The sequence below is a fragment of the Mustela lutreola genome, chromosome 3 (genome assembly GCF_030435805.1).
Source record: "Mustela lutreola isolate mMusLut2 chromosome 3, mMusLut2.pri, whole genome shotgun sequence".
NCBI classification, from domain to species: domain Eukaryota; kingdom Metazoa; phylum Chordata; class Mammalia; order Carnivora; family Mustelidae; genus Mustela; species Mustela lutreola.
The window spans coordinates 57,402,083-57,415,000 of record NC_081292.1 but is presented as its reverse complement, the minus strand read 5'-3'; the positions used below and the strand labels follow the sequence as shown (position 1 = coordinate 57,415,000).

The following is a 12,918-nucleotide window of genomic DNA, read 5'->3' as shown; positions in this document are numbered from 1 at the left end:
ATCCAGCATAACCTGCACTTGGGCCTCGCCCCGGCGGAAGCAGAGCTTTATCAGTACTACCTAGCCCAGAACATAGGCTTGACCGGGATGAAGCTGGAAAACCCTGCCGACCCACAGCTGATGATCAATCCGTTCCAGCTGGATCCGGCCACCGCGGCCGCTCTGGCACCAGGACTTGGTTAGTATTTACTGCTTTTCTGCGCTGCTCTTAGTTTCTAATCACATTTTGATTTGGCGTGATACACCCAGATAAAGTGGCCAGTGCCAACAAATTGGGGACAGTTTACTAGAAGGAACTTTCTCTTTCAGCTGGATAATGAAACCATTTGTGCCTTGCTTCAGACCTGAATTAACTCCAGAGAGGAAGGAGTTAAGGGTTGAAGGGCAGCAGAAGAGGAGTCAGCAAACCCCCTCTTCCTTCAGCACCTTCATTAAGGGATGCTAATTTGCATTAGTTGCCCTACTGTCATTAGCTGTGCCTTACAAGGCTTGGAGCATCAGTCAATCAGCCATTTTCCCCTAAAATATCAGACTCGAGCTTCAAAGGGGTATACCGTGATTTTTAATTCAATATTTTGAAAAATATTTTAATGTCTGTGATTGAAGACAATTAGACGAACAGTAATACCATTACCTTATCCCAGGTATTTGGAGGGTAGATTACAGGCGCCCGGGCAGTATTAGCCAAATCTCATCAAGCTTTTTGACAAATTGCAAAGTAACAATTAGTGCTTACCTTAGGTAAGTTTATCTAGGCTTTTAAATTGCAAGCACGTGACTGTTTTGTTATGGTATTGATCAACTTTCTTGCCCTCGAAAATACAAATTTCGGAATGACATCATGCCCAGTAGGAGTAATTAAAGCTATCTGATGAGGGAATTTAGAAGTTGAAAGGGATGATTGTAATTGATCCTGATTCAATCCTATTACAGCTTTTTATAGTTTAAGCTCTAGAGAAAGCACATTCCTTGTCAAGACTTTATTTTACAGATTCCTTTGTGTGTGCTGTGTTTTCTAGTCTCTATTTTTCCTTTTAATTTTTTTTTCCTGTAGTAAATAATGAGCTGCCGCCTGAAATCCGGCTTGCCAGTGGTCAGCTAATGGGTGATGACCTGTCCCTCCTTACTGCAGGAGAGCTGTCACCTTATATCAGTGACCCAACGCTGAAGCTATTCCAGTGTGCGGTTTGCAACAAATTCACCTCTGACAGCCTGGAGGCCCTAAGTGTGCATGTGAGCAGTGAGCGCTCTCTCCCTGAAGAGGAATGGAGGGCTGTCATTGGAGATATCTACCAGTGCAAGCTTTGTAACTACAACACTCAGCTCAAAGCCAACTTCCAGCTCCACTGCAAGACTGATAAACATATGCAGAAATATCAACTGGTGGCTCACATTAAAGAAGGGGGCAAAAACAATGAGTGGAGGCTGAAGTGCATTGCCATTGGCAACCCCGTTCACCTGAAATGTAATGCCTGTGACTACTACACCAACAGTGTGGATAAATTACGCTTGCATACCACCAATCACAGGCATGAGGCGGCCCTGAAGCTCTACAAGGTAAGCAGGGACATCCATTTCTGTTGGCACAGAGTAGAGAAAGGGGATTAACTGTTTCAGAGCTTGGAGCACGAATCTGCAAGTTAAGGAAAAAAAGAGAGAGAGGGAAAAAAATAGAAGGGCAAGGTACACAGTTTCTGCTTAACATGACTAAACGTATTGTGAGATACATGCAATTGGAGAGTTTATTTAAAAGATTTGCCATATGTCGCTTTTATACCTATCTCAGTGGCATGGATTGCTTTACTGGCTTCCCAGAAATGCAATAACCTTCTGAGCATTTTCACATATAAAATAATATTGCTATCCCCCTTTTATTGATTAATTTAAAAAAAAAAAAAAAACATAGCATCGCTCTTGGCTAAGTGTTAATGGTTATAGGGAACAGATCACAAAAACTGTGCCACTTCGTGAATGTCTTTTGTTTGGTGTCAAGCAGGGGCGATCTAGACTGTGTGTGTGTGTGTGTGTGTGTGTGTGTGTGTGTGTTCTGTTGTTTTTCTGTAAATTTTGAGTAAACACACTCTCCCTTAGCATCAGTTGAAAGTCTTCTCTTTAACTCAGTGGTTTTTTGCATGACCTTTCCCAGCTAGTAATGTTTTTATTCCTCCACTGGGTGTGGCGCGAATAAAAATGTTCATTAAATGGCAAATATACTTTTATCTTTGCTGGAAAGGACTATGCAGATGTGATGACTATGGGCAACTGGTGAGCACCATTTATTACACAACTTGTCTTGACTTTTTCTAAACCCTAATTACTGGTTAATTTATTTTGTGAGTTTGTTTACTGGATTGGCTTGATTGTCTTGGTTCTTGTACAAATGTAACAGATTCATTTCTATGATGAATAACTTGGTAACTTATTAAAAAGTTCTTTTGTCTAGAGGATATTAAAATTCAGAAAATATTGCAAACCATTAGTCATTGTAACAAGCTGTAAATATGATTACAAAATCCATTTTGCAAGTGTTATCTATTGATTTATACTAGAAATCAGTGATAACTCTACTATCAGGAGTCAACCAGCGAGAATAATACCTATGGCTTTTCTAATACTATTTCAAACTATAAACACACAGCAAAAAGGGTAGATTGTGCATCTCTAGATCAGGTGCTGGAATTACTTATTTGTATTGGGGCTGGCACTGTTAGTTTGGGTTGTTTCTTGAAGTTCAAATTCTAGATTGACATACTGAGCGTAAAAACCTGTGGACGTGGCGTGAGAATCTGTAACATTGTTCCTGTGATATCAGTGCTTTGTGGATCAATAACGAAAGCGTTAGATTTAGGTTACACAGTTTGAGGGGAGTAGCAGCCCAGTGTAAGATGGCAAGCTTCTAAGTCAATGCTATTGGAAATATAATATACAGGATTAATTGTATTATAATTCATAGGCTTTACCATTCGGTTGTCAACTCTTTTTTTTTTTTTTCCTGTTGATACCTGACCTATTAAAACTTTTAGAATACCTGGGCGAAAAAAACAAACATTAGGTTTGTATAAATAATAGATCTCGACCCTGGGAGCTATATAGAATATTCATGAACTGTTTATATTCACGCAGCTCCTCTAACACTTTAAATTAACATGTTGTGAATAGAAGATATAAATGTACAAATTTTTCTATTTTATTGATCTCATGTGGGAAGCTAAAGAAAGGTAGAGTGTTACTGTTTATTTTCTCAGGAAAGGTTGTTTTATCTAATTGTTTGATGATTATTTAAACGTGTGTGTATCTGTGGCTGTTAAGTTTATTCATCCTTTCCTTGACTATGAGTTGATCTCCCTCACTATCTGCAGAGCAATTTGCTAAGTGTCAGAGTTAGTGTTGAAGTTTCTTTTCAGGGGGAGTTGGATATTGCCTTCGAATGTAACAACCAAATGAGATAAAAGCTTGTTTATAAAGAAGGCTTTAAAGCAGAGAGAGCTTGAGATCCCAGAACGAAAGAATAGATGTACTCTTCCCTTAACAATGTTATAAAGTCCTATAAAAATGTACTTGTCCCCCCCTCTTCTTTATTTGCTTATCTCTTAAATGCTCAAGTGTCTTTGCAGGCTAGTGTCTAAAAAATGGTCCGCCAACAAACAAAAACATACTTCAAACAAACTTACCTTGAATTAAAAGAAGATTGAGGAGATAAATATTTGAGCTACTGAAACTGGGTATTGGACAATCGAACTATATTATTTTGTATTATCCTTCAAGGGGCATTCATTATTTCTAGTAGTAACTAGGAAAATACTCCAGAGTAGTAGTGTGTTGAGGGTGCCTTTTTGAAACTGATTTACAGAAACTGTCTGAGTCAGATATAGAGGATTTTCAAGTGTAGTAATGAGAATATTAGCAAGCTTGGTTGGCTTGTGTCGGCAAAATGAAATTGCTTCATAAGTAACATTAATTGCTTTTAAATGAGAACTTAACAAATTGGCCTGGGCCTGGGAAAAAAAAAATGATGGTTTGTAATAGGCTAAAATATTAAAATTAGACTTAAAATAGTTTCTGAGTTAATGACTAGACAATAATCTCCTATATAAAATTCATTTTCATTAGGAGTTTAATTTACATCATTTTGCATCGTGAATTATTCAGACTTTAAGGGAAAGTGACAAGTAGCAGTTTTAAGACAAATACAGAGCTGTGAGAAAACAGCTTTCCTTGTTATTGACAACATATTGATTCATAACACTCTAAATGTGGTGATGTGTCCGTTCAATTTGAATAGACCACTTCACCTCTTGCATTGTCAACCTGGAGCAGTATTATGAAAAGAAGTGGGTGTCCTTATTCCAGTTTAAGGAGGTTAAAGGTTAAAGGTTAAGGGTTAGCTTAAAAGCATCATCTGCCTAGCTGCTTAACTTTAAACTGATCAATTTAATGAAAATCTGTTTTACAGATGTTGTTTTAATGTATTTGGCAGGATTTAGGCAGCTTTAACATTAGACGTATGCTAGTAAAAATTATTTCTTTATTTGACCAGAACAACACCTTTCCTTTTATGTTTAAGGTAGAAGGCTTGCGGGTTATGGTATTTTGGCAAAGGACCCAGAGGCAGAATGTGTTGATGATCTTTCCATATGGACTTAAAAAAGAATACCTTTATGTCTATTGCTAACTATGACTGCAAAAACAAACAAAGCTGTATTCATTTTTTTGGCAGCATTATTTTCCTTAGAATTTTTTAAAAAAGGAATTTTGTTATTGTTAAGGAAATCTTACTCACTTCTTCAAGCAGAATTCTCTGAAGCCCTGAGCACTATTCAATTTTGATTTTTCCTCCAGAAATTTTAATGGTGAAACAAAATTGGTCTAGGAATTTAAAACAATAAAATGAAACTACAGATTGCCCCTAATCTTCTCCTTCCATGTATAAAAGTGTATTTAAGTGAGATTAACGAATACTGAGTGCATAGATAGCTACCGTCATTGTCGTAAGGTAAAGTGTGCATGTACGTGTACCTACATCAACATCCAGATCTGGATAGGATGCGAAGGCAGTGTGTCTTAGCTAACCACTTTATTGGATTTGATTATATTCTTCTAACTTCACACCTTTGCGTCCTCTACAAATTCTTGTTAGTTGGTATTCACAGAATACATCCTCAATATTTGTAGGATGAATAAGTAAATAGCCTGAGGTAAGTATTAAAGAAACCTTGTTACTTCCAACCCTCATTAAAAAAAAAAAAAAAAATTAAATGCATTACAATCGGTCTCTTCCTTAAATGATCCCCAACTTTTTCTAAAGAATTGAGTAAAAAGTTATAACGGAAACCACTTAGCACTACATATTCAAGCCTCAGAAGAACAAATAACGACTTTGGCCATATTTCAGTTTTACAGTTAAGTTTATTCTTGGCTCAGAACGGACAAGACTTTTCCAGCTAGCTGATTGGTTTACCCCCATCCTAGGTAGGGCTTGCAAATCCTCTCGCCACACCTGCACGTCAGCTGCTCTTATAATATTATATGTATTTTTAAGTGAGGTGTTCACAGCTTTGCTGGTTCAAAGTCAAAAGCTTAATCATACCAGCCTTTTTCCTTCCTGCATCTGCTAGTAGTGAAGCAGAATAGTCTGTCTGAATTCCATAATGCTATTTTCATATTTGGATTTCAAATTGGCTGAGAACAGTGAATGAATCTCTTGTCTCCATGGTGAGCAAAAGAACACACATGGGATTTAGTCCTAGGTAACTTTTAGTGTAACATTCCCCCAAGGAACATTTTTGGAGTTTTCTCATTATCCATGTTATGGATGAAAGCATCCGGGTTAAGAACTAAAATCAAGGTGTGGGGGAGGGTCACAGAAGAGAATGCAAAGAACCACGTTGGGAAAAGTATGTGGCAAGGAAATAAAATATGGAATAATTAGCTTCACCTACATTTTTTTTTTAACTAGTAGGAAATAATAACCCGATCAGTTTGGAATTAACAAAGAATCACAAGCATTTTCATTTCAATAGGCCTGGGTCCAACTTTGCAATTTAAAATCAAATACACCAGATATGTACCGTTTCAATTATTGAACTGTCATTGTCCCGGTGTGATGGTAAAAGAGGTCAGGAGATTGTGTGGTACACATTTGCATAAAAGTCATTGTGCAGAAGGAAATTGGAATATGTGTGTGTATCTAAGAAACCAAAACAGGTTTTTCTTAATCTTATTCTAGTCATTTGTTTAGATGAAGAAAGCTGTTTTCAGAGATAAACAAAAGTTATTCTTTTCTGTTGCCAAACATTAACCTGAATATGGAAATTTTTTATACTTTTTGGTATTAGTTTCAGATTTATGTTTCTTTCAAGGTTGAAATGCACTATGAAATTTAATTCCGGTTGCAGGATTTCTTTTTAAAAAAGTAATCACAACTCAAATTATTCTATTGTGTTTTCATATGAAAAGACAAGGCAGAGGTTGAAAAAAAATCAGTTTCTGTGGTGGAACAATAATGTGTGCTTCCATAATACTTATAACTAATAAATACGCAGATCAAATAGAGAGGAGCTGGTAAGCTAATAGCAACTAATAAATCACTGCTGTTTTCAGATCGCAGTGTAATTGGCCAACCCTATCTGCTATGTCTCCTTCTGTTTTTAAGCCTGACATTTGCTGAAGCGTAGCTATGTGTTACAGGACGGCTACTCCAGCACAAATAGGGACTTTCTCACTGCTTTCCCGTGGCAAGTACTATATTACATTGTGAACTGAGAACCTCTTTGTACGCCCCTGGAAAAAAAAAATCACTAAAAGTCTGTCTATCCAAATATAAAATGTGTATGTTAATGCACGTCAGCCCCTAAATGGATTACTTTAGACCAGGCATTAGCAAGTTACTACATCCATGTCAGAACTGATAAAGTGATTTTTAGTGTGTGAAATTGTTAACCAACCCAGACAAAATTTTGAGAAAGCCAAGTGTGCAAAGGGAACCTTCCCATTTTATCTTTGGCGTGTCTTTCCTTGACCAGCGCTACCATCTCCCAACACGTCAGGCACACGCTAGTATGCTCTTCTCTGTTTCTCTGAAATCCTTACTGTTTTATCCCACCTGGATCTTCTCTTCATGGAAGTGCTCCATGTTGCAGGATTACCCATCTAATTCCCCAAAGAAAACTAGCATTCTCTTAATTAAGGGGAAAGCAGCCGTTTCATAAAAGCAGAATAGTGCAGCCAAAGGTGTAAATGACTTTCAAGTCTTTTCCTGGGTGCATTCTGTTTTGAAGGAACTGCTCAAACTGGATAAATATTCAAATGTGTGAGGGGGTGTAGTGATGTTGCCAGGGATGGGGATTGGGTAGGGCAGAGCCCCACTTTGAGAGCTTCCCTCACTTACCTCCTTCCGAACCCACACTGCCTCCCACACATCAAACAGCCTCTCATCTCAGAAACACAGTAAAAAATTTGACACTACTATTCACTTCACTTCAGGACCATGTCAAGTCATACTTTATGACTTATATTATGGTTTTTGTGTAACTTGTGTTCATTCTGTCTCATGTGAGGTGTAGGTATGGTTTAACCAAAAGTAGTAAATCGCTGATGCGTCACCCGCCCCGAGGTCATTTAGGTAATGCAGACAAAGGTGTTACCTCATAATTAATGTGCTCTTTCCGTGTGCTTCTTTGGCTTCAGTGTAATAGTCCCTGTCAGTGGAGCTTGTTTAAAATTGCTGAAATGTTCAAATGGGTGCTAGGATGCCATGCGGTAATGCAGCCAGAGTCATATGTTAACCAGGCCTCGCGCTGCTGAAAGGGTCTTGGCCCAGGGTGGAGTGGGGAGGAGCTGGCATGTGCATAATGACCGTGGTTCTGCTTCCAGAACATCTGGCCTGCCTGAGTTCTACTGGAAATGCTTTACCAAGTTTGCTTTGAGTCTGAGCCTATGCTCAGGCTGAGTTCAATTAGACGTGGAGATTTGTTCATTATTCAGATAATTCAAGCCTTAAAAGGCACTTTTCCCAAATTATCAGTGTATTTCAGGAGAGCTCTTGACGATAAGACTTATTCAAGTAAGAGCAGCGATGGAGGCCCAGCCCTCCATAGCCTATGAGGAAGCATCTTCACAGATCCTATAACCTCAGAGGAATGTGGGGATTGGTAGGGGCCCAAGGGCTGGTGTTCTGTTTGCAGAATACCTGAATGATACCCCAAGTTTTATACTTCTCATAGACACAGAAGCATTGATTGAGCACTTACTGTGTGCCAGCTCATGGTCTCTGTTGATGGAAGTTGTGTCCCATTAATATGGTAGGGTGTAAGCCATCTTCTCTAGGGTGATGCTTCCAAGCTCACTCTGTTCTTCCAGTGGCAGGGGGAGTAATAAAATTAAGGTTTGGACCCCATACACTAGCCATCAAAAGCTTCCATGGCTTTTATTTGACAGTGGCTGGTCAAAGGACTGAGTGTGACTGCTCTATTGGGTCATCAGTAGTTGTAGGGCACTGTCACTTGATCATCTCGACTTCTTGTTGCTGTCTTGCATTGCAAGACTTTATTGATCAGTTTTAGACAAGGGTCATGGTGAGAATTTAAGGCAGTACAGAGCTTTTCTAATAGTTGGCACATTTATGGTTTCTTCATACGTGAGGATGATGCTACTGATGTATGACCTAGAAAATGAAGAAGAAAACCACTTAATAAAGAATGCAAAATGTTAGATTACAATGTCAGTCAACACCCTTATAGGATCAGGATGCTAATTCAGTTTGACTTTTGAAGAATCTTTGTGAGTTCAGTTTATAATACTGTCAGAGTTCTCCTTCAAGAAAAATTATTACAAGGACAAGATTGTTATTATCCTAGATAATAACAGTTACATGTGGCAACATTTTGTTTCACGTGGTTTTATAATCTTATATTAATATTCTAGTTTCCTTATCTTTAAGGAAAAATACTTTTGTAGCTTTGAGTATAATATATGTATTATATTAAATATGTACATGTCAATATAAAAGTATATTGGGCCATACACACAATACTTTATTGATTCATATTTTCCTAAAGCCCTTCTTTGAGTGGAAACATTAGGTAGCATAGAATATGCAACTCTCCCTTCTTGTTGCTTACAGAATAAATGTCAAGGTTGTGTTTTCCCATTAGGCAATCTTTTAAAGAGTAATGTAGAGGAAGGTTAAAGTTGAAAAATTCTATGTCTCTGGTTATCTGCTGATAAAATTAGTGGAATGCAGAGCTGAAGATGGCAAGAAATGAGTTATTGATAGGTCCAACTGTACTGCTTAACTCAGGTTTGGGAGGGAAGCTTTTAAAGTTTTAAAATATTGATTTTTTCATCCATGATTGTGTCCTGTGTCAAGAAGAGCCTCGTTTATAAATAGATTTGGCAATTTATTGTCTATGTATGATTGATGAGATACTGGGACGATATCTTACCAATAATATCCCCTGTTCTGATGCCAAATATTCTGTCAAAGGTAAAACCATATGGATAATTGACTTCCATTTATCTATTTAAAAAGAGGACATAGGCTGACAACAATCATAAGAAGTTAGACTTTTCCTTTGTATTATCTGATTTTACTCTTCCTAACCGTTATGTGTTACTGTTCCCATTTTGACATATGGGAAATTGAGATTCAGAACAAAATGCCTTGCTCAAGTCCTCACAGACGGTAAGGGCCTGTGCTTGAGTTCTAGCCCACATTATGAGGCTCTGTTAATAAGAAAACTTTCCATTGCACTTGAGGATAGGAAGAGCAGAGAGTGGGAAAGGAAAAGGAAGGCCAGAGTGCCCGAGGCAAACATAACAGTTTTGTCTAGGGCTTAATCATTTCGGAGCCCACTCTTATTCCTTCAAGTTAGCAGATTCCCTTAAAGACCCTGCAGATATGATGTGATGCAAGAGCTGGCCAGTGTGAACATAGCCAGCTAGAATGATGAACTTCACACCTGTTGGGTCACCGACAAGTGGAAAGGAGCAACTGCTGGTTAAAATTGTTGCCTGAGTATCTCTTGCCACAGTGGAATTCTTTCCCTTTCAAGAAACTTCTTTTTGCTGGCATTTTTGGGTGTTTGGTGTATTAAATAGAAAGAACTAATAGAATATTTATCACTTCTAGTGCCTGAGCTCTCAGGGCTTGCAAGTTAAGCACCTTTGGAAGCGGCATTAATTCATTCAGGTCGCCAGGGTATTTCAGCAGTAATGTACTAAATGGTACCCCGCTGACCTGAAAGAGGGAATGTGCCTCCCTAAGCATTTAACTTCCTAAACAGGAACAACTAAAGCACAGTCTACTCTCTGCCCAGAGCTCAATTCCCTTTTCCTGGCATCCTTATAACTACTGGAGGGAGTCCTATTCACTTGCTACTTACTTACTTAGTTTAAAAAAAACATATATCTTGTTTGGATTATTATTATTATTATTATTATTTTGCTTTTATTTTTCAATTCTTACTTTCATCCATTTTAGTTACAAGGTTCCAGAAATTTTCTTTTCACTGTATGTTTCTTTTCTTTTTTAAGATTTGTTATTTATTTATTTGACAGAGGGAGAGAGATCACAAGCAGGCAGGGCAGTAGGCAGAGAGAGAGGAGGTAGCAGGTTCCCTGCTGAGCGGAGAGCCCGATGCGAGGCTCGATCCCAGGACCCTGAGATCATGACCTGAGCTAAAGGCAGAGGCTTAATCCACTGAGCCACCCAGGCACCCCTCTACTGTATGTTTCTAATGCATTCCCTTCCTCTCTCTCCTTGAAATTTTGTTAATGATTCCAAAGTAAAGCCCCAAATCTCCTTAGAATTATTCTCATTGACTCAACTTAAGAGATGCTGGGGGTAAAATCTTGCGTTCCTGAACCTGGCTGCCTCTTCCTGCAAAAAAGTGTCAGTCATTAACGTTGTTGCAGTTGACCACTTTCATTAATGAAACGTTCTTCTATTGAAAAGCAAGAATTGTCTCTGTTTGGGAATGACAGAATTGTTAGCAATACGGAGTCTCCCAATATCTGTAACTGGTGTGTGTGTAAAGCATGCAAACACAGTCTGATAATTATAATGCCTAGTACCTTTCAAAGGCTTCAGATATTTCTAGCTATTCATTTGGCACACCTGAAAATAACACCAGCATATGTCCTTAGGGCCTAAAACTATTCATTGTTCAACTGTGAGAAATCAGGTAGCAAGTCTGATTGCCATCACCTCTGAAAGAGAGTTAGTTTTCAAGGCATCTCCTTTAAACTCAACATCTATTAGCACTTACCACTGAGTAGTAAGTGACACCAGACGTGGGGAGGGGAAAGAGGATTCTTAATTTTCACATCAAATAAATAGTGTTTTTTTTTTTAATTAAAGATTTTATTTATTTGACACAGAGAGAGAAATCACAAGTAGGCAGAGAGGCAGGCAGAGAGAGAGGAGGAAGCAGGCTCCCTGTGGAGCAGAGAGCCCGATGTGGGGCTCGATCCCAGGACCCTGGGATCATGACCTGAGCCGAAGGCAGAGGCTTTAACCCACTGAGCCACCCAGGCGCCCCAAATAGTGTTGTTTTAAAAAATAAAATTAACATGCCAAAATAGGAATGATGCAAACACCAGAATATACATTTTAGAATTTGGTTTGCTTGGTGAATCTCTATTACACGTGCTTTAGAAGGGAGAAAATGGTCTCCTCTTTATTATGTCATACTTTTTAAACCAAGGCCCCTCAGTGTCCTTTGAGAAATAATTTGGCTAAAAGCAAGTTCTGGGTTATTATTACTTTTTGTTTATTATAATTTTTAATAGTACATTAAGTAATTTTAAAAAACCGTATTTGGATGGAACAATTGTACCAAGTTTTTCCATGATGAGTATTCCCTGAGAAGAATAACCAAATAACCAAACTCATAACCAAGTTCCTGAAAAATAGACCCAAGGGGAATTCATAAATAACTTTTTTTCAGAGAAATATGGTCATTGGCTCTCGCTATCCCTTAAATATTAGAAAAACCAAGATGGGCTTTATGAAGAATTACTTAGTTTTTAGAGTGCTCATTCTCAACACAGAGGATAGAATTACCATCTTTAACTCATAAATGCAAAAACGTGTTCCTAATTGCTTAATTTTATAGACAATTCTTTAGATACATGTTTCCAGATAGACCCTCAAGTATAGTATTTACTTATAAGTCTTTATGACACGTACTAGGTAATTTTGTTGCTGCTTCTTCTCCTTCTCCTCCTCCTCTTCCTCCTCCTTCTTCTTTTTTGGCTTATTAGTCAGATTTTCTTTATTTTTTTAAATTAACATATAATGTATTATTTGTTTCAGGGGTGCAGGTCTGTGATTCATCAGCCTTACACACTTCACAGCACTCTCCATAGCACATGCCCTCCCCAATGCCATCCCCCAACACCCCATCCCTCCCCCCCCCCTCCAGTTACCCTCAGTTGGGTTCCTGAGATTAGGATTCTCTTATGGTTGTCTACTTCCCCAGTCCCATCTTGTTTCATTTTCCCCTCCCTTCCCCCATGACCCCCTGCCCTGCCCTCTTGTAGAACTATGGCTACCCCTTTAATTATGATGGCTTGATAACTTACTGGAAAATCATTGATACAGAAGTACATGGAAATTAACACATATATACATACATAGATATACATGTTAACACTTTTCCAAAAAGTGAACAATTTAATCCTTTATCAATGGGTATAGAAAAATGCGGATATAGGGGCATCTGGGTGGTTCAGTTAGTTAAGTGTCTGCCTTTGGCTCAGGTTATGATCTCAGGGTCCTGGGATCTAGTCCCATGTTGGCTCTCTGCTCAGCGGGGTGTCTGCTTCTCTCTTTCCCTCTCAAATAAATAAATAAAATCTTAAAAAGAAAAAGAAAAATGTGGATATATTCAGGTCTCATGTGTTAAGTAGTTGAAA

General features: G+C 38.3%; 1 protein-coding gene and 1 long non-coding RNA gene across 3 annotated transcripts in view; one reads left to right on the top strand and one right to left on the bottom strand.

The window, feature by feature from the left end:
* LOC131826690 (uncharacterized) overlaps nt 1–7,835 on the bottom strand; it is a 21,601-nt gene extending 13,766 nt beyond the window's left edge. Inside the window, exon 1 of the long non-coding RNA XR_009351705.1 lies at nt 7,644–7,835. This is a non-coding gene — a long non-coding RNA (uncharacterized LOC131826690). The remainder of the gene's footprint in view (nt 1–7,643) is intronic.
* ZFHX4 (zinc finger homeobox 4) overlaps nt 1–12,918 on the top strand; it is a 180,299-nt gene that overhangs the window by 25,462 nt on the left and 141,919 nt on the right. Inside the window, exons 2-3 of one of the 2 annotated variants that reach the window (XM_059166180.1) lie at nt 1–178; nt 1,133–1,557. The exon at nt 1–178 is cut by the window's left edge and continues 2,458 nt beyond it. In XM_059166180.1, coding sequence (XP_059022163.1) covers nt 1–178; nt 1,133–1,557 — 603 coding nt within the window. Of the gene's footprint in view, nt 179–1,054; nt 1,558–12,918 lie in introns of both variants that reach the window. The other variant, XM_059166179.1, reaches the window with a different exon arrangement.